At 52.5% G+C, this 21658-nt stretch overlaps 1 protein-coding gene across 1 annotated transcript in view; it reads right to left on the bottom strand.

Moving 5' to 3' along the window:
- NPTXR (neuronal pentraxin receptor) overlaps positions 1-21658 on the bottom strand; it is a 42395-nt gene that overhangs the window by 16379 nt on the left and 4358 nt on the right. The window contains exons 3-4 of the mRNA XM_061123926.1: positions 20338-20401; positions 4843-5948 (exon numbers count right to left, since the gene is read on the bottom strand). Of these exons, the coding sequence (XP_060979909.1) occupies positions 4843-5948; positions 20338-20401 (1170 nt within the window). The remainder of the gene's footprint in view (positions 1-4842; positions 5949-20337; positions 20402-21658) is intronic.

Here is a 21658-nt window from a genome sequence, read left to right as displayed (position 1 = left end):
GGGGTGGAAGGTGGGAGGGAAGTTCAAGAGGGAGGGGACATATGTACACCTATGGCTGATTCATGTTGATGTACGGCAGAGACCAACACAATATGGTAAAGCAACTATCCTCCAATTAAAAATAAATACCTTAAAAAAGATTTGTGTCTTTTTAAAGTATGATATGTGAGCTCTTAAATATCTTGAATGTAAGATACACCTTTTAAAAAAAGGGTCACACGGAAGCCCATCCCTGTCTTCTGCCCAAGTGGCTCCTGCCAGGCTTGGAACAGGCAGGAGGGGTCTTCTTTCCCAGGGGGAGTCCTGCTAGGGAGGAGAGGCCTCCAGGGCACAGATGACAATTCCTAATCAGGAAACATCTGCCCAAGAATTCAGAATCTGAAGCCCAAAGGGCCTGAACCACACCCAGCCCCTCCTTCTACCCATTTTACAGATGAGAAGACTGAGGCCCAGAGAAAGCAATTAAAGTCACAAGCAAGAAGAACTCAACTTTATGCCATACAGTCCTCCCATTTCAGAGATATTTAGAGCTGCAAGGTGGTTAGGGAGCCTCTACCCAGTGTATCATTTTATGAAGGAGAAACGGAAGCTGGGGGTAGGGAGGGCAGGTGGTGATTTAGCTGGCTCTGGTTTCTCCAGAGTCTATGAGCCTCCATTTCTTTATCTGTAAGATGGGAATGTGTACAGGCTGCTTCATAGGGCTGAAGACTGAATTAGCTATATGCACTAAGTGCCTAATACATCTTACTTGTTATTATTTATTGCTTTCAGCCTCCTGACTACCTTGCCAGCCAGCAGGACAAACCTTTGAGGACTGGTCCTCATCACTCTTACTGTAGATGCTCTGATTCAGAAATGGTCCAGGCTACTACACAAGAGGCACTTTCCTCACCTGTCTTCCTCACTCTCTTAAAGGAAGGTGAGGCCTGATCCTTCAGATGAACCTAGAGTTAATGATGAAGAACAAGGACTCTGGAGCCAGACACTGACAGAGGCAAATCCAGGCTCCAATGCTGTGCCCCCTTGTGCCAATTTCTTAGCCTCTCTGAACCTTGGTTTCTTCATTTGTTAAAGGGGGATAGAATCGTACCTCCCTCATGGAAATTTTATCAGGATTAAATGAGATAATGCACAGCACCTGACACATGATAAGCTCTCAGTAAATGTGAGCTATAATTGTTATAATATTCCAGGAACCTCTGTGACTATCATCAAGGTGTTCCTTTTCATCACTTCCACCCCAAGATGAGGAGAGGCCACTAGCTTGCCACGTAGGATTAAGAATGTGGTTTATGTCAAAGAATTGCTACTTAAATCAATTTAGAAATTCCATTTTACACATAAATTAGTGCAAAAACAGAACACTGCAACATGCATACATGGCTGGTTGCCACATAAATAGTCCTTTTGGAAAGTGGTTTTTGGCCACAGCCATAAAAGTCAATATCATCTGACCCAGTAATACCACTCTTGGGAATTCAGCCTAAAGAAATAACTCAATTGACTTAAAAAGAAAAAAACAAAAAACAACTATCTGCATGAAATCGATCCTGCAATGAGCATCCAGAAGAAAAAATAATTAGAAACAACCTACATCTCCAGCAACAGGAGACAGCCAAAGGACTGATGGATGGAGAAGGCTGAGATGGATCCAGGATCTTATAACCATCATTAAAATGGTAATTACTAGCAACCCCAGCAACTCGGGAACAATGTCCACATTCTGATAAAGGACCAAAGGGGGAAGGGCTTCAGAAACAAATAAAATGGTGGAACTAAATGTAATTCCCCTCCCCAATCTTTTGACATTTTTTCAGTTAACAACAACAAAGATAAAAACATAAGACAAGCGATTTTTCCTAAGCCCTCAAATGTGACTCCAACTTGAGCTCTGCAGGGAGAGGGTGGGCCAGAGAGACCTTTCCTCCCTTTTAGTAGTCAGTCCAGTGGGGTGGGGAAGGGGGTGATGCAAAGAGGTGGAGAGGAGCAGGGGTGTGCTGAGATGTGCAGGGGTGGGGACAGGAAAGGGACAGAGTGTAATCAGGGAGGACCTCTGGGAGGAGGTGTCCTCAGAGCAGAGCAGACTTAAATGATGAGTATAGATAAGCTGGGGGTAATCTAGGCAGAAGAAGGAGGAACTGGGAAACATGCTGGAAATGAAATGGCAGCCTGGGAGCAGGCTGGAGTCGGCTATCACAGGGGAGCCCAATGGTGGGCTTAAGGAAGATCCCTGAGGTGGCCTGGAGGAGGATGGATGGAAGGGTGTGCCTGATCAGGTGGGAAACCAGCAAGGAGGCTGCTGCAAGCACCCACAGAGAAATGAAGCTGACGGGGAGGAGGAGGGAGAGACAGGAGCCGAGCAGGGCTTCCCAGGGTACACCTGAGAAGCAGGTTGGCAGAGGACCTGAGTTCAGGTTGGGACATGATGAAGGCAGGGGGCTGGTGGGATGCCCGGGGGAGGTGCTCAAGAAGCTGTGGATCTACTGGTCTGAAGCTTGGAGAGAAACCTGGGCTGGGGACGAAGCTGGTTTGGGGGCACTATGGTGGAATGGTGTTGGAAGCTTCAGGGTGTGGTTGAGTTCTGCCAGGGAGAGTGAGAGGAGGGCCAGGAAGGGTGCACATGTTAAAGGAGGAGGACCCAAGAGGGGACAGAGAAGCAGGGAGGGAGGACAGGCGGGTGAGAGGCACCTAGAAGCCCAGGGCATGGAGATTTGTAGGAGGGAATGATCTCTGGGGTCAGATGTCAGAGAGGGGTCCAGCAAGAGAAGGACTGAAATGTTCCTGTTCAATTTATCAACTCAACACCATGAGTACTTCTGGTGAATCAAGGTAGGAGAGAGATTAGTGGTGATAAAGGAGACCCTGAAGGCCATCCTTTTGAAGTTTTTGGAGAAGGGAAGGTTTTTGAGACGGGAAGAGGGAAGCTAGTCAGTGGCTGAAAGGTGCATGAGCTGAGACCAGTAGTCTGATCCCGAGTCCACTGGGCTCCAAGTCCCAGCCACTGTCAAACACCCCAAAGAGACTGTCTCTGACTGCTGTCAGGCCCAGAAGGCAGTCCTGGTGGGCAGGCAGCCCCTCCATGTCCCCTGCACTCAGAAAGCAGGAGTGTGTACAGGGAAGCAAGACTTCTTCCACCTAGGAAGCTGATCTGGTGCTGAATCCCAGCCACTAGGATCCCCCCAGTCTCAGCGGGCTAACTGGAGTGGAGCCCACCCTGCCAAATGCACAGATGCTGGGGGAACAGGTCCAGAGCAAGCCAAGCCCTGCCAGCCCCAGAAGTGGGAGGAACCACGGGAGCCATCTGGGTGTGGGGGCAGGGGCTAGGGCAGGCAAGAGGAAATTGATTGAAGACCAGATTTTTTTTTTTTTACATTAATAAAATCTATTTCCTAAATGGAGGATTTGTTCTCATTTTATATTTTGGCTATTTAAAAAAAATTAGTAATATTAGAACTTAATGATAAAAACAGCACTCAAATTGAGACCTCTGTGAGAGGTCTGTTAGAGGAGGTCCTCTGTGTGAGGAGGTCTCTGAACCCCAGGTTTGGGGTTGGCTGTGATAGCTGCCTGGCTGTGTGTGGACACCCTGCGGGGTGGGTGCAGGCACCATCACAGACTTTTTGGAGGGCCACTGGGCCACGGGGAAGGCCAGGCTTCCACACAGCATCTCCTGTGCTGCTCCGCCAGGGATTTAACTGAGAGCCATGGAGAGGGAAGAGTCCCTGCCTTTCCTTTCTTCCAGCAACTCTCCCCGCTTCACCAGCTGCACTCGGTGTAGGGGGAGGTAATAAAGGGGGCAGCCGGTGCTTGGGCCTCATTCTGCCCCTCCTTCCATGGATCCCATTCTGCTGTGAACCCCCTTCCCTGCAGTCTGGAAGTCATGGATGCTGGAAGTGGTCAGGGTCTCTTGGATGTCTGTCCTGACTAATTTGTCCTGCTCCCCCTCCAGGTGGTTCCAAATAGGTTCTCAGAGGGAGGGAGGGGTCTGGCAGCTTCAAAGGAGAAATGGCTGGTCCAGGATCACAGGACAGCCAAGGGCGGACTGCCCCTATGGGGCCCCTCGTGTCTGACTCCAAGCCTGAGACAGGAACATCTGAAAAAGGTGACTGGAGGGGGAGAAACCCAGATGGGACCTACTCTCCACTCAGCCCTCAACCCAGAGCTGCCGGCTTCCAGGCATCTTGGCAGGTCCATCGCCATCTGAGCTTCTGCTGTCCATGTCCATGGTCCGAGCCCAGTTGGGGGACTTAGAGGTGCAGAAGGTAAGGAGCATCCGGGTTTGGTTTATGAGACACTGTTCCCTGCCATTCCTCAGGAGAAGAGGACCCCCGAGTCCCTCAGACAGCCCTCCTATCTCCTGACCACAGGGGACTGAGTGTGTGGCTGGCGCTGCTTTGGGGATGGCTGAAAGAAGGAAATGAAACGTACATTTAAAGAGGTCCTGGTACGTGCCGAGCATTTTCAAGTATCTACATTTTAATCAATCCACACTACAAGTGGGCACCGTTATACCCATTTTACAGACTCAGAAACTGAGGCTTACAGGGGTGCCTGGAGGAGAAAGGATCGGGAGCGAGCTTTTCCCGCGTGCTCCCTGCGCCGCAGTCAGGGTGAATTTCCGGCCTGTGTGCCCTCCCTGACTCCTCCCTTCTTCCCTGGGAGGAAGGGCCAACCATCCCCTTTGCACAGACGGAAACCCAAGACTCAGAGACTCGAGGGCGACCCCCACCACAGGGCACCTGAGCCGGCGGTGGCCGCGGGACCCGGGGATGCCCTCGCATCCCACGCGCGGCCCCTCCCACCCCCGGCCGGGTCCCCGACGGCGCGCGGCGCGGCGCTCACCTCGATGCGGTCGATGCGGTCCCGGAGGGCGCGCACCGCGTCTTCTAGCTCGAGGATGAGCGCGGGCGAGTCCCAGGGCCCGTCGGCCATGGTGTCGCGGCGGGGCCCGGCTTCCTGGAGGCCGCGCGGCAGGCCGCTCTCGCAGCGGCCCAGCTTGCCGGTGAGCTCGCGGATGGTGTCCTGGTCGGCGCGGATGCGCGCCTCCTGCTGCAGCGCCGTCTGGCGCAGCTGCTCCGCGGTGCTCTGCAGCAGCAGGAGCTCCTCGCGCTCGCCCGGCGCCGCGTCCCCCGGCTCGGCCCCCGACGGGCAGGCGGCCGCCAGCGGCGTGCACAGGAACCGGCTGAAGAGCGGTACGGGCGGCAGCGGGTGCGCGCTGGCCGCCGGCGCCCCGGGCAGCGCTGGGGGCCCTGCCGAGCCGCCCGCGCCGTGCAGCGCGCTCAGGCTGCGCTGCGGGCCCGGGGACGCGGCGGCGGCCGAGGCGTTGTCGGCGCCGCCGGGCAGCGCCCGCGCGGGGCTGGCCGCCAGGGGCACGCTGGCGATGATGCAGATGACGGCACCGAGGAACGCCAGCATGCCCGCGGCCAGCAGCACGGCCAGGAACTTCAGCGTGAGGCGGGCGGCGGGGGCGCCCGAGGCCCCCCGGCAGGCGCGGCGGCGGGGTCGGGGCGCGGGGCCCGGGTGCGCGGGGCCGAGCGGGGCCCGAGCGCAGGAGGAGCCGGAGCCGGAGCTGTGGCCGCGGCCGCTACTGCCGCCGTTCTGAGCCCCGGCGGCTCGAGGAGGAGAAGGCGGCGGGCGGCGGGGAGGGGGAGCGGGGCGCGGCGGCCCCGCCCCGCCGGCTCCCCCGGGCCGGCCCTGGCCCAGCCCCGCACCCCTTCCGTGCCGGGCGCCGAGTGGGGGCGCCGCCCGGGATGCGGCGAGGGGCGGGGGCGTTGCCGGGAGCCTCAGCCAGCCGCTGTCGCCTCGCAGAGGGCGGCGACCCGGTGGCCGGGCGGCGGGACTCCTGGGCGACCCCCGCCCCACCCCACCACGGCTTTCTGGCCCCCTCCCCGAACCCACCAGGCCGTCTGCTAGCTTGCGGGGAGCTTTTCTCCACGTCGGGCTCTGTGCTGAGGGAGCCAGGGGCTTGATCACAATTAAGCCTCACCGTGGACACGTTCCCAGTACAAATAAGAATGAGACCCACAGGGGTCAGGTCGCTGTCCAAGGTCACAGGGCTAGTATGCGCTGCAGCAGCATTTGAGCTCGGAGGCATCTGAGTGGACCCAGACTATGCAGTGGAGCTGGGGTGGGCCTAGGGAGAGCTAGGAAAGAGGCCAGTGTTAGGGGGGAGGGGATTGGAGATTTTGACCCAACCTCTAGTTATACTATGGCCACCCAACTGTCCTTTCCCATCCCAACCCCTTGAAAGAGCAGAGGTGACTCCTCTTAGCCCCATACAAAAAAAAAAAAAAAATTTTTTTTCCCCTGTGACTTCAGAAGGTAGCAGAAGTCCCCCCCTCTGAATCTTCAGGAGCACAGAACATCAAGGGTCGCTGAGAAGACCCCTCTCCCACTGCAGTCTACATGGCAAAAGCCAGGTGGGCAGGCGGACCCGGCACTGGAAAGAACAAGTGGGCATGGGAGCGGGCTGTGGTGCTGGGGTGATGCAGGAAACTTTTACTTTCTCCTGTTGAAAATGTCTATATACATTTTGTTGCAAATTAACTCTCAATGAAAAATGTTTTTAAAAATTCTACCATCCTTCAGAATCCAGCTCCATCTCCAATTTTCCATGAGGCATTTCCTGGCCAGCGTGGGTTTCCAGGACTTGGAGAATGTTCAGAAGGCTGGGATAGAGGAGAGGGGCTGTGGTTCATGGGAGGACGTGCCAAGGCCACACCCAGTTCAGTCCTGAGCCAAGGCCGCACCCAGGCCTGTCTCCCTGCCAAGCCTGCATTCTTGACTTGAAGGGAAGGCCCACGGTGGGGCTCTGGACCACCAGGGATGCAGTGTGGTCTCAGCAAAGTGGTGGGGAGAGACCAGAACATTTCTCAGAATCAACAGCCCTGGGAGGCCCTGTGTGGCCGCTGAGATCCTGCCCAGGGGTTCTCTGGGTACGTTTCACACACTCCACCCCACCCTCAACCTCAGGATCATGCCTGTCCTGCTTACCTGATCTCTGGGAGTCGAGGGTTACCTGACTTGTAAAGTAGGAGCAAATCAAATGCCAGCTCTGTACACAATGAACCCCCAGAGCTGTGTGTGCATGGATGTGAGTTAATACTCATTGGAGCAGTGACCTGGAAACCCGCCAAGCAGCACAGCTTGGAGGAAGCATCTCCCCAACAGAGAGGTGGGCCAGGCTCTCTGAAGGTGAAGGCAGGCAGGCAGTCGGGAGCCACAAAGTCCTGCAGGCACGTGAGGCGTTGGGACTCCTGGTACATCTACCTGTGTTCTACGAAGACAGACGCACTCACATTCTATCTTGGAAGGGCAGAGAAGGCCAAGAGAGGGGCCTACTGCCCAGAGCAGAGGCCTCTGTGGTTTGGGCATCAAATGGTGCCCCGTTTATGTAAGCTGTTCCGTGAGCAATGGAATAGTTGGATACATGGGTCCAGAGGCTGGAGTTGAATTTTGCTCAAAGTGATCTGTTTATCCCCTAGAATGACTTTTTAAACCTATGATATGAACATGTCACTCTCCTGCTTACAAACCTATTAGTGGCTCCCCGTTGCCACCCTTTTGGGGCTTCCCTGGTGGCTCAGCGGTAAAAGAATCTGCCTGCAATGCATGAGATGCAGGCTCGATCCCTGGGTCGAGAAGATCCCCTGGAGAAGAAAGGCAATGGCAACCCGCTCCAGTGTTTTTACCTGGAGAATCCCAGGGACAGGGGAGCCTGGAGGGCTATAGTCTACGGGGTCATAAAGTGTCAGACACAACTGAAATGACTGAGCATGCGTGCAGCCCCATCCCTTTATGGAAGAAAGTCCAAATTCCTTAAGAGGCACTAGTACCTAGTGGTTAAGGGCAGGGATTCTGAAGCCAGAAGGCCTAGTTCAAACCTGCCTCTACCTGTTACCAGCTGCGTAACCTAGTTTGCAAAGAGGGTAAAGTACCAGGTCTTTGACAGCACCTGACACCACCCTCTCTGTGCCTCAGTTCTATAATCTGTAAAATGGGAGAATATTAGTAGTACATGGAAAGCCTTAATAAATGTTGGGCCTTATGATGTTAGCTTTTCTTGGTTTACAAGACTTGGCAGGGCTCCCCCTCCCAGCCCCATATTCCATCTTCACTGCTTGGAGCAGCATTAAGCTGTGTCTGACTTCCCCCACACACCAGACTGTCTCCTGTCTCTCTCTTTTCTCATGTTGTCCCCTGCCTGGAATGCCACCCCTCCTTCTTCCTTGATTCATCTCTATCCCCAGCATCCAGCATGAGGCCACACCCAGGGTAGCTTCTTGGTGAATGTTTGCAGTACTTGTCCCCCCCACAGATAGCACTGGCTGCTGCTGGAGGCAGAGGGGAGAAGTTAGGACAGAAAGGAAACCCATCTCCCTGGAGCTCTGGGGAGAGGCCCTCCTGATCCCAACACAGAATTCCTCAAGAGATGGCCAGAATAGGATTCTCAGGGGAACTTTCATAAGACTGCAACAGTCCTCACATTTTCTTTCCAAAGCTCACATCTCTGAGGTTATTTATTCCTTCTCTTTCTTTTTTTTTAATTCCTTCACTTTCATTCCATCCGTAGGGAAAGGGAATTCTGCCCTAAATAAACAAATATAGTCATTAATTCAAAATATATGTTTTGAGACCGACTTTGGATGCTGTTAAAGTGCTGCACTCAATATACCAGCAAATTTGGAAAACTCAGCAGTGGCCACAGGACTGGAAAAGGTCAGTTTTCATTCCAGTCCCAAAGAAAGGTAGTGCCAAAGAATGTTCAAACTATCGCACAATTGCACTCATCCCACACGCTAGCAAAGTAATGCTCAAAATTCTCCAAGCTGGGCTCCAACAGTTCGTGAACTGAGAACTTCCAGATGTTCAAGCTGGATTTAGAAAAGGCAGAGGAACAAGAGATCAAATTGTCAACATCTGTTGGGTCATCAAAAAACCAAGAGAGTTCCAGGAAAACATCTACTTCTGCTTTATTGACTACGCCAAAGCCTTTGACTGTGTGGATCACAACAAACTGGAAAATTCTTCAAAAGATGGAAATACCAGGCCACCTAACCTGCCTCCTGAGAAATCTGTATTCAGGTCAAGAAGCAACAGTTAGAACTGGACATGGAACAAAGGACTGGTTCCACTTTGGGAAAGGAGTATGTCAAGGCTGTATATTGTCACCTTGCTTATTTAACTTATATGCAGAGTACATCATGTGAAATGCCAGGCTGGATGAATCTCAAGCTGGAATCAAGATTTCTGGGAGAAATATCAATAACCTCAGATATGCAGATAACACCACCCTTATGATGCTTTTGAACTGTGGTGTTGGAGAAGACTCTTGAGAATCCCTTGGTCTGCAAGGAGATCCAACCAGTCCATCCTAAAGGAAATCAGTCCTGAGTATTTATTGGAAGGACTGATGCTGAAGTTGAAACTCCAGTACTTTGGCCGGCTGATACGAAGAACTGACTCATTTATTTGAAAAGACCTTGATGCTGGGAAGGATTGCAGACAGGAGGAGAAGGGGATGACAGAGGATGAGATGGTGGGATGGCATCACCGACTCAATGGACATGAATTTGAGCAAGCTCTGGGAGTTGGTGATGGACAGGGAAGCCTGGTATGCTTCAGTCCATGGGGTCACAAAGAGTTGAACACTGCTGAGAGACTGAACTGAACTGAACTTGGGCCAGGCATAATGCCAGGCACCAGGGAGAGCTGGAAACAGGATAAAATTACAGTTTTATATTCCAGTGGGGAGGCAAGCAGTAAATAAATGAATAATTAAATAAGCAAGTTAATTTATAACAGTAATGAGAACTATAAGGAAATTGTTAAAGTAACATGATAGAAAGTTATAGGAGGTGTGGGAGGGGTGTTGGGAGATGGGCATTACTTATAAGGTTGTCAGAAAAGGCCTGCATTTAACTGAGACTTGAATGACCTGAGAAACCAGCCATGGAGGAACTTCGGGAAGGACCGAGTGTTCTAGGCAGAGGGAACAGCTAGTGCAAAGGCCCTGAGGCAGAAATGAGTTTGATAGATTCCAGGAACAGAAAGAAGGCCAGTGGGGCTGGAGCAGAGTGAACACTGGGGAGAGAGGAAACTGGAGGGGAAGGCAGGGCAAGGTCATGTGGGCCTTTACGGGCCAAGGGGAGGGAATGGGTTTGATTTTAAGCTCCACTGGTGGGCTTTAAGCAAGGAAGCAACACCATGTGGTTTGTGTTTGTAAAAGATCAATGGTGGCTGTGTGGGGGCTGGGCCATTAAGGGACAGGAGAGGAAACACGGAGACCAGGTAGGGGCCATGCTGCCGTCCAGGTGAGAGGACTGAGCGGTTTGGAGGTCATGATAATGGAGAGAATCGGATGGACCATGGGTTGATTTTAGAGGTAGAGTCTCGTAGTTGGGTCCTTCAGGAAGCAGACACCAAGATAGCATTAGCTATGCAAGTGGTTGATAGGAGACTAAGGCCTGTGAAAGAGAAAGAGGAGAAAGAAGAATTGGGCAGGTTGAACCTCAGACCTCCATGCAGATCTGACAAAGCCTTGGCCTTCTTAACAATGTGTTCTGGAGCCAATGGGCTTCCCCGGTGGCTCAACGGTAAAATAATCCACCTGCTGGTGCAGAGACAATGGTTTGATCCCTGGGTTGGGATGATCCCCTGGAGGAGGAAATGGCAACCCACTCCAGCATTCTTGCCTGGAGAACCCCATGGACAGAGGAGCCTGTTGGGCTACAGTCCACGCAGTCACAGGAGTCGGACATGACTGAGCACGCATGCACTCTGGGGCCAGCAGTGCCTATCAGGGAAGTTTGGCATTGGGCAGAAATGCCCAGTTCCCAGTATACTTTTCATGCCCAGTCATTAATTGAGTACTTTTCCAGAAGAGGGTGGCTTCGGCTCAAAAAGTGGGGTGACGTCCACACAGAAACCTGCACGTGGACATTTGTAGCAGCTCTGTTCGTGGTCGCTAAGACGTGAGAGCAACCAAGATGCCTTTCAGTAAGAGAATGAATAACTAAACAGATATATCCAGACGATGGAATATTATTCAGCAATAAAAAGACAGGAGCTGTCAAATCATGAGAAAACAAGGAGGTACCCTAAATGCATATTACTAAATGAAAGAAGTCAGTCTGACAAGGCAGAATACTGTATGACTCCACCGTATGACGTTTTGGAAGAGGCAAAACTATGGAGATGGTGAAAAGATCAGGGGTTGCCAGGGGTTATGGGGGAGGGGAGGATGAATAGGAGGAGCACAGAGGATTTTTAAGGCAGTGAAACTACTCTCTATGATACTGTAATGGTATCATTTATCGAAACCCACAGAATATACAACACCATGAGGGAACCCTAATGTAAACTATGGACACTGGGTGTAATGATGTAGAATCAGTCATAAAAATCAGTTCATCAGTCATAAAAAATGTCCCACTCTGGTGTAGGATGTGGATAATGGGGGAGGTTATGCATACGTAGGGGTGGGAGGGGATATGGGAAACCTCTATACCTTCTGCTCAATATACTGTGAACTGAAAACTGCTCTAACCAACCAACCAACAAAAACCACACCTAAAGGTGCTGTCCATGGCTGCCACGTCCCACCCCTTGCTCCATGAACATTCACTTCTCCATACACAGCCCGGGAGCAGCCCCTCTGAGGTTCCCTGCGCCCCTCTTCCTGAGGGTATGTTTAGAAGTAGGGGTTGTGGAGAAGGAAATGGCAACCCACTCCAGTATTCTTGCCTGGAAAAGTCCATGGACAGAGGAGCCTGGCGGGCTGCAGTCCATGGGGTTACATGACTGAGCATATGTGCACAAGGGTGGAAGGAGATGGGTTGGTAGTAATAAAGTGGTAGAACTAAAAAAAAAAAAAAAGAAGTAGGGGTTGGTAGGATGAACCACAGTCCCCATCACAGTTGGTCTCAGGGCCCCAAGAAGAACTCACTGCCTCCTACCTCTGCCACCCAGTCTAAATTCCCCTGCCTTCTGTTAGTACCTCTTGCTGAGTAAAACGCAGTGAGGAGGGGCTGGAGAATATTCTTTCCTCCCCCAGCCTAGTAAAGTCCACGCACAACATATCTGCAGGCGGGGAGGGAGGAGGTAGGATTGTGGAGGGAGAACTTCAGACTATAAGAAAGTCATTTCTAAAAGAACAGGGGCGTGGGCGCTAGTCAGGCAGCTAGTTTCTGTTACAGGCCTGTGGCAGAACCAGACTTTGAAATCAGGGCTTAAGGTGACCTGATTCACCCAGTTTCAGCACTGCAGGTCCTGTGTCCCAGGAAACCTCTCAGTCCTGGGTGGATCCAGCTGGCTGGTCAACCGAACTATCCCTAAAGTACACTCCCTCAGTGCTGGTACCGTGGACACCGAATAACACACGACTCTCTCTCTCCCTCTGCCTTCCTCAACCCCTGGGCTGCCCTCCACTACGGCCTCTCCCCCTTTACCTGTCTATCGAAAGACTGTGAACCCCTCGAAGGCAGGAACCGGCCGTGTCACCCTCATCTCTGGGTCTCCAGGGCCAGCCCCTGTGGATACTCAAACTCACGGGGGCTGGAGACAATGCCACCTGGGCTGTGCTCGTGAACCAAAGCACCTCCTTTCCCCAGAGGGTGGAGAGGTGGGGACTGGGGTCAAACAGAGCTGCCTGCGCCCATTCTGGACATCCCCATCCCAAGGGCCTTGTCTCCACTCACGCATGGGCTGTCCCTGGACCAGAGCTGCCTCAGTCTCCCCATCTATAAAATGGGGCTGCGGATTACAACAAGAATTAAAAGACCAGATGAAGTGTTGCATGTGAAACCTCCCAGGGACTCGGAGGCAGGGATTGGTTCTTATTATGCTACTTCGTATTCCCAGGGCACTCAGTAGATGCCCGATACCTGCTGCATGCATGCTCAGTCGTGTCTGACTCTGCGACCCCATAGACTGTAAACCGCCAGGCTTCTCTGTCCACGGAATTTCCTAGGCAAGAATACTGGAGTGGGTTGCCATTTCCTTCTTCAGGGGATCTCCCCGAATCAAAGATTGAACCCACATCTCCTGCCTTGGCAGGTGGATTCTTTTACCACTGAGCCACCTGGGAAGCCCCTCCGATACATGCTACCCTCTTCCTTATTTATTCCTAGCATATATTAGATGCTCATTAAATGTTAATTTCCCTTTTCTTTTCCTTGACTCCCCAGGAGCCTACAGTGCCTTCCTCCATAGTTGCTCTGTCCTTTCTTCATTCCCCTCTCACCCTCTTTCCAAGCAGGGTTGGGGAACCCTTCAGACTGAGGTTCATGTATGTGTTTCATCAACACACCCCAGTATAGGGCTTTCCAGGGAGAAGCAGGGCTCAGGTAAGGCCCGAAAGGCTTAGGTCTGAGCATCAGGTGCTGGGATAAGGAGCCAGGCCAGAGAGGAGGGGCAGCAGCCAGGGAAGAGGGAGCTTTCCTCTCTGGGGAAGCCCAGAGATTTCCATCCAGGGTGTTTACTTCCTTGGAAGCGGGAAAAGGAGCCAACCCACCTCTCAGGCTCAAGCAGGAAGCGAGGACATCTGTTCTCGGCTTGGGAGGAGCTGAGAATCAAGGAGGAAACGGGTGTCCTCCTTGTGGGGGGCCTGGGAGTTGGCTGGAGCATGTGAGCTTGAGTCCAGGTCCAGTCAAGAAGGACCAGAAGGAGTGGCTGCCTGATAAGGCTGCGTCCTCTCTCTGAGGCCGTAAGGGCCGGGGCTCTCACTGTTTCGTCAGCATCCCAAATGCCCCCAGTTCCTCCTCCCGTGCACTTTTTATTCTGCCTGATCCTCACCGGTGGCAACCTTGGAGCGCCATACTGTAACCGTCCCCATTTAACAATAAGAAAGTTGAAATCAGAGAGATTCATTCATTTCCCCAGGGTCCCCTGATCAGTGGGTGTCCATCTAGGAGTTGAACCATGTCGCATGTTCTCACTGGGTTGATCAGCCCCACCCAGTGAGGAAGCAGTATGTCCTGGGAGCTTCCTTCCGCCCTCGGCTTAGTCCCATCCCCTTCTACCCTCTTCTCCAGGCAGTTCCCAGGCAGAGCCCAGGAGCCCCCCTAAATCCATCAGCCACTGCAGCACCCCTCCTGCCCTCACCAGTGGTCCCAGCACCAGTTTTCATTGCATTCACCTGTAACTTGCATTCCCAAGTTCAAGAACTTCTTGAGGTCTATTACCACGTCTGCTTCATATCTGGGTCACTGGCTCCCTGCCTGTGTTTAGGGTGTATTTCCATCCAAGCACAATGGAACCTCAGCGCTGGTGGCTGTTACTCCAGCTCTTCTAGAAAAGGCTGTTTTCCTTTTTGTTTTTGGTGGCACCGCAAGGCATGTGCGCGGGATCTTAGTTTCCCTGACCAGGGATCAAACCCTCGCCCCCTGCATTGGAAGTGTGGAATCTTAACCACTGGACTGCCAGCGAAGTTCCAAAAGGGCACTTTTCTGATGATCCCCAACTCTGTAGATATAGCTCATGGAAGCTGAGTTTTAGAGAGCATTCTTTCCTTAGTCTGTAAAACGGGTAGGAGCAGTTCTGTGCTGCCTACAGAGATGGTAAAAGGCAAAAGGCCTGCTGCTGAAGGAGGGGCAGGGGCAGGTGGACACTGCAGGGCCAGATGGAGGTGTGTGATGGGGCTCAAGACCAAGGGGGTGAGTACCTGGGACCTCACCTGGATGGCTGTTCACTTGTATCCAGTGAGGAGCCAAGGGTGCCTGGCAGCCACTCCTCAAATGCCATCTGTTTCCTGATCTAGCCCAGGGTACCCAAGGTGATCCCTAGGGGAAGACGGGGGCAGGTTGGGGAGACTCTCCCAGAGGCTAGGAGAAGGCAGAAGGCATGGAGACCAGGGTAGAGTGGGCAGTCCTGCTGGATGGACCCTTCCCTGATCCTGCCTGCAGAGCCTGCTGGCTCTCTCCTCGGCCCACCGTGGGGTGGGTCCAGGCTTGGATCTCTCTCCTCACTGAAGTTTGTCGGCCACCAGCACTAGCTGCAGCCACAAACAAATGGTACCCACGCACAGTTTATTTTTCGGAAACTGAGAAACAGGGAGAAAAGGGACTTTGCCAAGATTGCACAGCAAGGAGGAAACATTTGAGAACAATGTTTATCTCTAACACTGGAATCCTTACAATGTTCCTCAGGCCTTTATAAGTAATCATTAAAAGCCTCACAAAGCCTCGGTGGAACAGGCGTGCGGCTATCATGATCCCCCGTGGCAGACAGTGATACTGCCCAGAGAGGTTAGGCAGCTTATTTCAGATCACACAGCTGCCAAGTCAAGGAGCTAGGATCCTAACTCAGACATTCAAGCTCATGATCACTAGGATAGACTGTCTCCCTGGATGAGCAGGGAAGGCCTGGTAGACTGGGATGGGGTCAGGGTATGGTAGGATTGTATTGTATTGTATTGTTTAGACGAGTTATGTCTGACTCTTTTGCTACCCCACGGACTATAGTCTGCCAGGCACCTCTGTCCATGGAATTTCCCAGGCAAGAATACTGGAGTGGGTGGCCATTTCCTTCTCCAGGGGATCTTCCCAATCCAGGGATTGAACCCACATCTCCTGCATTGGCAGGAGTATTCTTTACCACTGAGTATTCTTACCACTGATAAGATCATCTGGGAAGCCCAGGGTGGGAACAGGAGATGAAGGTAAAAGGGCCTGTTAAGAGGCTGAGGCAGTGAAGGGACACACAGAATGAGCTGTGCTTGGAGGGAAGCAGGCAGAAAGAATTTTACTCTCAGTGGCTGCCCTGTTAACCTGTTCTGTTGACCCAAGCTTCCCTACCTCTGGATGATACCTCGGGCATATCTCATAGCTTGTTCAGTCACTTTGGGGCTTTATCCTACTTTTAGATATTGAAACAGTCGAGTCTAATGGCAAAGCTCTAAGCTCTAGCCAAAGCTTCTCCTCTTCCCCGGCTCAAGTCTGCCTTAAACTCAAAGACCTATATAATGGGGAAGGAAGCACGGTGGGACTCTGCTCTAAGACCCCAATTTGGTCTGATCTCCCCTTGCCCTTCCCCCCACTAGTTGCCTCTGGTTTCTCCAGGGTGGGAGACTGGGGTGGGGAGGAGATAGAGGTAACAAGTCTGGCTTGTCTGGTTCAGATGTTCTCAAGAGATCAGTGTTTTTAGGTGGGTCAGAGGAGCGCCTGGGAGCTGGTGCTTTTTCATTAGGGACACTTTTGTAGGTTCTTCATAGATCCCCCATCACTAGGAATGTCCCACCTGTAGTTCCTACCTGGGCACAGCATTCCCTGGCTGGCACAACTCCTCTTCAGCACCTACCATTGAGGTCCACCCACCCAACATGAAGTCTTCCGATAAGATCATGTATCACTTCCTTGTTTCTCCCCATCCGCAATCCTCTTGGGGGCAGATCCTAATCCAACAACCTCAAACCTTCTGCGAAGTTCCAAGCATGGACTCCAGGAAACATGCTTGCATCCTGGCCCCCAAGTGCTGGGGTTGCCGACTGTCCCCAAAGCAGTTCAGCCTCTGCCTGCCTCGCGGAAACAGGGGACTCAGCCAGCCTCTCACCCAGTCACCCACCTCCCAAAACCCAGTGAACACCTGCTACTATGCTCTCCCATTCTCTGAAGCCCCCTCACCTGGCTTGAAATTGGTGAGTGATGTCAACTGTCTCTAAAGACAACTCTCTTTCCCAGCTGTCTCTAAACCCCACCTCCACGTGGCTTCGTAGCCCCACAGCCTGGGCGAGCTGAGGGACCAAGAGCATTTTGGTCCAGCTCCGTTGCAAGTCTACATTCTAGAATGGGCATCCTTGGTATCCATCATCCTCACCTTTGGGGTCTGGACTGAGCTGGGCAGCAGAACTGAGGAGGAAGGGAGGGATTGGAGTGGTTTTTTCCATTCAGGGGTCAATTAGTCACGATGCTGAGGACTAGCTGCGAAGGGATGAGTCAAAGAGGAGGTGCGGGGTTCAGGCCCCCTGAAGGAGGGTGGTGAGTCAGGCAGACTGTGGGGGGCTGCCAATTTGCAGTCTGGAATTTGGTTTTGAATGTGGAGTCCGAGGGCCTCATCAGAGGTGAAGCAGGGCCGTTAATAGCACGGACTTTGAAGCTGGGGCTTCGGGATTTGAAGTCCAGCTCCACAAGTTTGTACCATTTGGAGCAAGTGACTCAACCTCTCTCTCCAGCTGCCTTCACTGCACCGTGGGAGGGTTAAGGCTGGACTGAAACCTGAGTGTGCAGCTCAGAGCCTGGCCCCTGGAGCCCTCAGCAGAGTTCCCTGCAGTCCCAGGTGGAAGGGAGGATTACTTTCACCCGCTCCTCCACATTTTATAGATGGGGAGACAGAGGCATGGAAGAGATAAGCAATGTGCTCAGGGTCCCACTCAGACAGGCAGTCCAGCCCCAGTGACTGAGCCCTCACCAGGCTACGCAGGGAGGATGCTGGCCTGGTGGGTAAGTATGACTGCATGGGTTCACACCCCAGCTTTACCACGTAGGAATTTTTGAGCAAGTTACTTTGCCTTTCTGAGTCCTCAGCTCCTCCCTCATCTGTGTGTTGTTCGCACTGTGCTCTCTGGAAGCTGAGGATTTAATGAGCCAGTCCTTGAAAAGTCCACTCTGTACTCGTTAGTTACCCTTAGAGTCATTCTGAGTTGGAAAAGATAATGAGAGGAAGCTCTCCCCTCGACTTTACAGAAGAGGTTACAGGGGCTCAGAGAGGGTGACTGACCAGCCTGAGATCACACAGCTGGCAGAGCTCAGACTCCTCCACTGTTCTTCCACCACTGACAAGCTGTTTCATGGGAGGAAGGCATCAAGAATTGTTGAGGGGGAGGCTGGAACGCCGGGATGGGAAGTCAGAGGAGTGGTCAATCCTGGCCACACAGGTCAGGAAGATCTGTGTCCTTTCTTACCCATGTGGTGCTTGAACAAATGCTTTTCACATTCATTCCATTCACTCCTCCCAAAGAACCCTGCCAAGCAAGAAGTCCTGGCCTCTTTTACTGCTGAGAAGCTTCGAGGCCTTGAGAGGGGAGTGACCTAGCCACCTGAACCTGGACAAGGGTCTTTTTAAGGTGCCGGAGTTGTGAAAGGCAGGCTGGCAGATGAGCACGGGAGGGAGCCAGGGATGGTGAGAACAGTAAGCCTCCATTAGGACGCCACTGCGTGGAAACAACTGTGAGCACCCGCACAGATGGCCCAGGGAGCCAGTGAGATGACGATCACTATAATGAGTCCCCATGGGGGACAGAGGCCACGTGTGCCTCTTCCAAAGCGTGTCCTATTTCCTTGTTCGCAGATGGAAGTATCCAAGCCTTTACAGAGAACACCTGGGGACCTCCAAATCCACCCCAAAAGAGCATGGGGCTTGTTGGCAGGGGGGCTCATCTTTATGACATAGCACCGAGAACCCCTGCCACCTGCTCTGTCCCATTCCTAGCAGCCCACCCTGGCTGGCTCTGCAAGAGTTTCCCAGACCCTCTGGCTCATAAAGGCTGATGGCTGATATCTGTCTTTTAAATGCCGGCTCATGTCTTTGTCACCCACTGAGCCCATTTTTTGGAAAAGACAGAGAGGACTTTGGTCTTTGGCTCTAATGATCACATTCCATCTAGAGATCAGAGGGGGACCAGTTCCCACATCCAGCTTCAACTCAGACTGGCTGTGACCCTCTTGTGTGCCCGCCATCTGATCAATACTTTCACATCCATCCTGGAATCTCACTGTTCTAAAGAGACTTCAGAAGTTTGGGGAGGGAGAAAAATGCACAGGAATGAGAGATCTGGGCTACTGTCTAAATACATGAGGTTTTGTCTTTAATTAACAGTTAAGTTTTTGCTATTGATTTTTAAATTAAACATGATCTGTGATACCAATTTCTTGAAATTTATTGGGACTGGTTTCATGTCCTACTACAGGATATTCACGATCATTTTTGGAAACCTTCGGTGTGTGCTTGAAAATAACACATCAGATGCAGGATTCTATATATGCTGTTTGTTGTTCTGTGGTTTGTGGCTTGCTTCTTTGTACATTTTGTAATTTGGAATTGAGAGCTCGTGTTAGCAAGGCTTTTATCTGTGAGTAGCCCACATGGCCTTTACTGTGGGAATGTCTCTCCAGAGAGGTTTGCCTTTGCTACTGCCACCTGCTCTGTGGGTGTAAACCACCCCGTGTTTGCTTTTTATATTAATTTCCAGACTTAGGAGTTCTGGGACCGTGTGGGCAATGCAAATTCAAACCTCAAATTTTGTGTGAGGGAACGCCTAGAGTTAGAATTTCTCAAGAGAGACTCAATTTTTATTTTTCCAACAGAGCCAAAAATGAGCCAACTTCTTTGACAACTTCTTCTGCTTTTTTTGCAAAAGGATTATTTCTTTTCTGTTTGCTCTTTCACTGAGGATATGGGTCCAGCTTTACTCAGGTGTCTTAGTTCCAAAACTCTCTCAGCAGGGGCCCAAGGCCTTGTCTCCCCAAGCTCCTCAGTTGCCAAATCAGCAAAGGTCAACAACCTCTCCACCCTTGTCCTCAAGCCACCCACAGACCCCCCCTGAAAGATTGGCAACTGCTTGTCACCCCGATTTTGGCTTCCTCTTTGTTTGTTTTTAGTCCCTGGGGATTTCTCTACTCTCTTGGAAGCTCAGTTGGGTATTTAAAAGAATGTTCTAGTTTCTTTAGTGTCTCTAGTACTGTGCAGCAGTTGGCTCTTCAAAAGCTTCCATCCGTCATACCCAAGATCCGGCTTCCATTCTTCTGCTTCTGAGTGACCCTGGGAAGTCCCTTGCTCCACGTCCTCACCAGCTGATGAGGTTCATCATCCCCCAGCCACCTACTTCACAACCTCACTCAGATGAAAGGCATAAAGTTGGGAGAGTAGGGGTGGCAGGCAGGGGCTGTATATCCCAATGGCTTCAGCAGCTAAGCACCTAAGTCCCTGGGGATCCTTCCAGGATGTCTGGTGATCAGTCATCTCAGAGCTGAGGGGCACCTGGGGGCAAAGGCTCTTCAGCAAAGGGACCGATTTCTCCAGCAGCACCAGGGAGGTGCCTGCTCAGTCCCTAAGTTGTGTCCAACTCTTTTTGGCACTATGGACTGTAGTCCCCTGCTCTTCTCTCCATGAGAATTCCCAGGCAAGAATACTGGAGTGAGTTGTCATTTCCTCCTCCAGGAGGTCTTCCCCAACCCGCATCAGGAATTGAACCCGCGTCTCCTGCATTGCAGGCAGATTTTTAACCTGCTGGAGCCACTGGGGAAGCCTGAGAAAGAACTCACTCCACGTCTCAAACCTCTGGGTGAAAATTCCTCCTGGCTCCTCTGCCTGATTCACATCCAAGGTGTCCCGAACTACACTCACCTCCTTCCCAGGCTGACTCCTCCGCCGGCTCCCCAGCCCGTGACGACAACACCCACTCCTTTACCTGCACCAGATGCCCAGGAGGTTTTTCAGAGGGTCCCTCTCACAGCACTCAAAGTGAAAGTGAAGTCGTGTCCGACTCTTTGCGACCCCATGGACTGTCGCCTACCAGGCTCCTCCATTCATGGGATTTTCCAGGCAAGAGTACTGGAGTGGGTTGCCATTTTCTTCTCCAGGAGATCTTCCTAACCCAGGGATCGAACCTGGGTCTCCCACATTGTAGGCAGACGCTTTACCATCTGAGCCACCAGGGAAGTCCATACTCAAAGCCAATCACCAAATCCTCAGTATTCTAAATCTCTGTGCCCACTTCCTGTCACCCCCCCTCCCACTGCCTGGGCCTCATTAGAGCTCACGCAGTGATTTCAAGTCCTGGCCTATGTCCCTCCTCTGACTCTCAGAGGCTCAGAGCCCATGGATGCCCAGAGGCCAGGACCTCCGCTCACTTCTGCTCCCTTCGGGGCCCCGCCCTATGGGCAAGCTGTCCCTGCTTGGCCTCTCCCAGCGGAGACCTTAAGTGTGAGCCCTCGGAGGACACCAGCCTGAACAGAGAGGGGCAGACAGGCACACGGGCTTGGGCTCTGGCTTGGGGGGCGCTCGGCATTTAGATGCTGCCACTCTGACCCCCCTTCACCTCAGGTACAGCGTAACAAGGACAGAAAAAGCAGCACACTTTCAGCTTCTATGAAATGACAATAAATTTGCAAAATTGTCATTCTCACTGCATCTCAACCCCTCCACCTTACCTGGCTCCTAAACTTCACCCCACAGCTGACCTTCACTCCAGTGATGTCCAGGAATACGGTGGGGTGAGGGGAGGGGGCTAGTTAGGATCACCAGCTCGGCGGGACGCCAGGGCGCCGACCCACCTCGGGCGGGGCACGCTGAGCTCGCTGAGCCCAGCTGTGTGGTCTTGCCCAAGCTTTGGCACAAACCCTCCCATCCTCCGTAAGAAGCTGCCAAGGTCACACTCATTTATCAGCAGCTAAGAGTCGGACGTAGCTTGTCGGACTTGTGACAAGGGGCAGTTGAAATGCTAAACCCTGAACATGATGCTTGCAAGGAGATGCTCGCCCCTCACAAGGGCAACCCCCATGGTCTCAATCCCAGAGAGAAATGGGTGGGGTTGGGGGAAGCCCCGCTCCGCTGTGCCACCTGGGGGGGGGGGGGGGGCAAGGAATTTCTTCCATTCCTTGGCTCTCCTCTGTGATGCTGGCTCATCACCCGGGGCACTGGGGAGGGTGGGCAGGGCTCGAGGGGG

This window comes from Dama dama, chromosome 22 (genome assembly GCF_033118175.1).
Source record: "Dama dama isolate Ldn47 chromosome 22, ASM3311817v1, whole genome shotgun sequence".
Classification (NCBI taxonomy): domain Eukaryota; kingdom Metazoa; phylum Chordata; class Mammalia; order Artiodactyla; family Cervidae; genus Dama; species Dama dama.
This window is presented reverse-complemented; position numbering and strand designations above follow the sequence as displayed.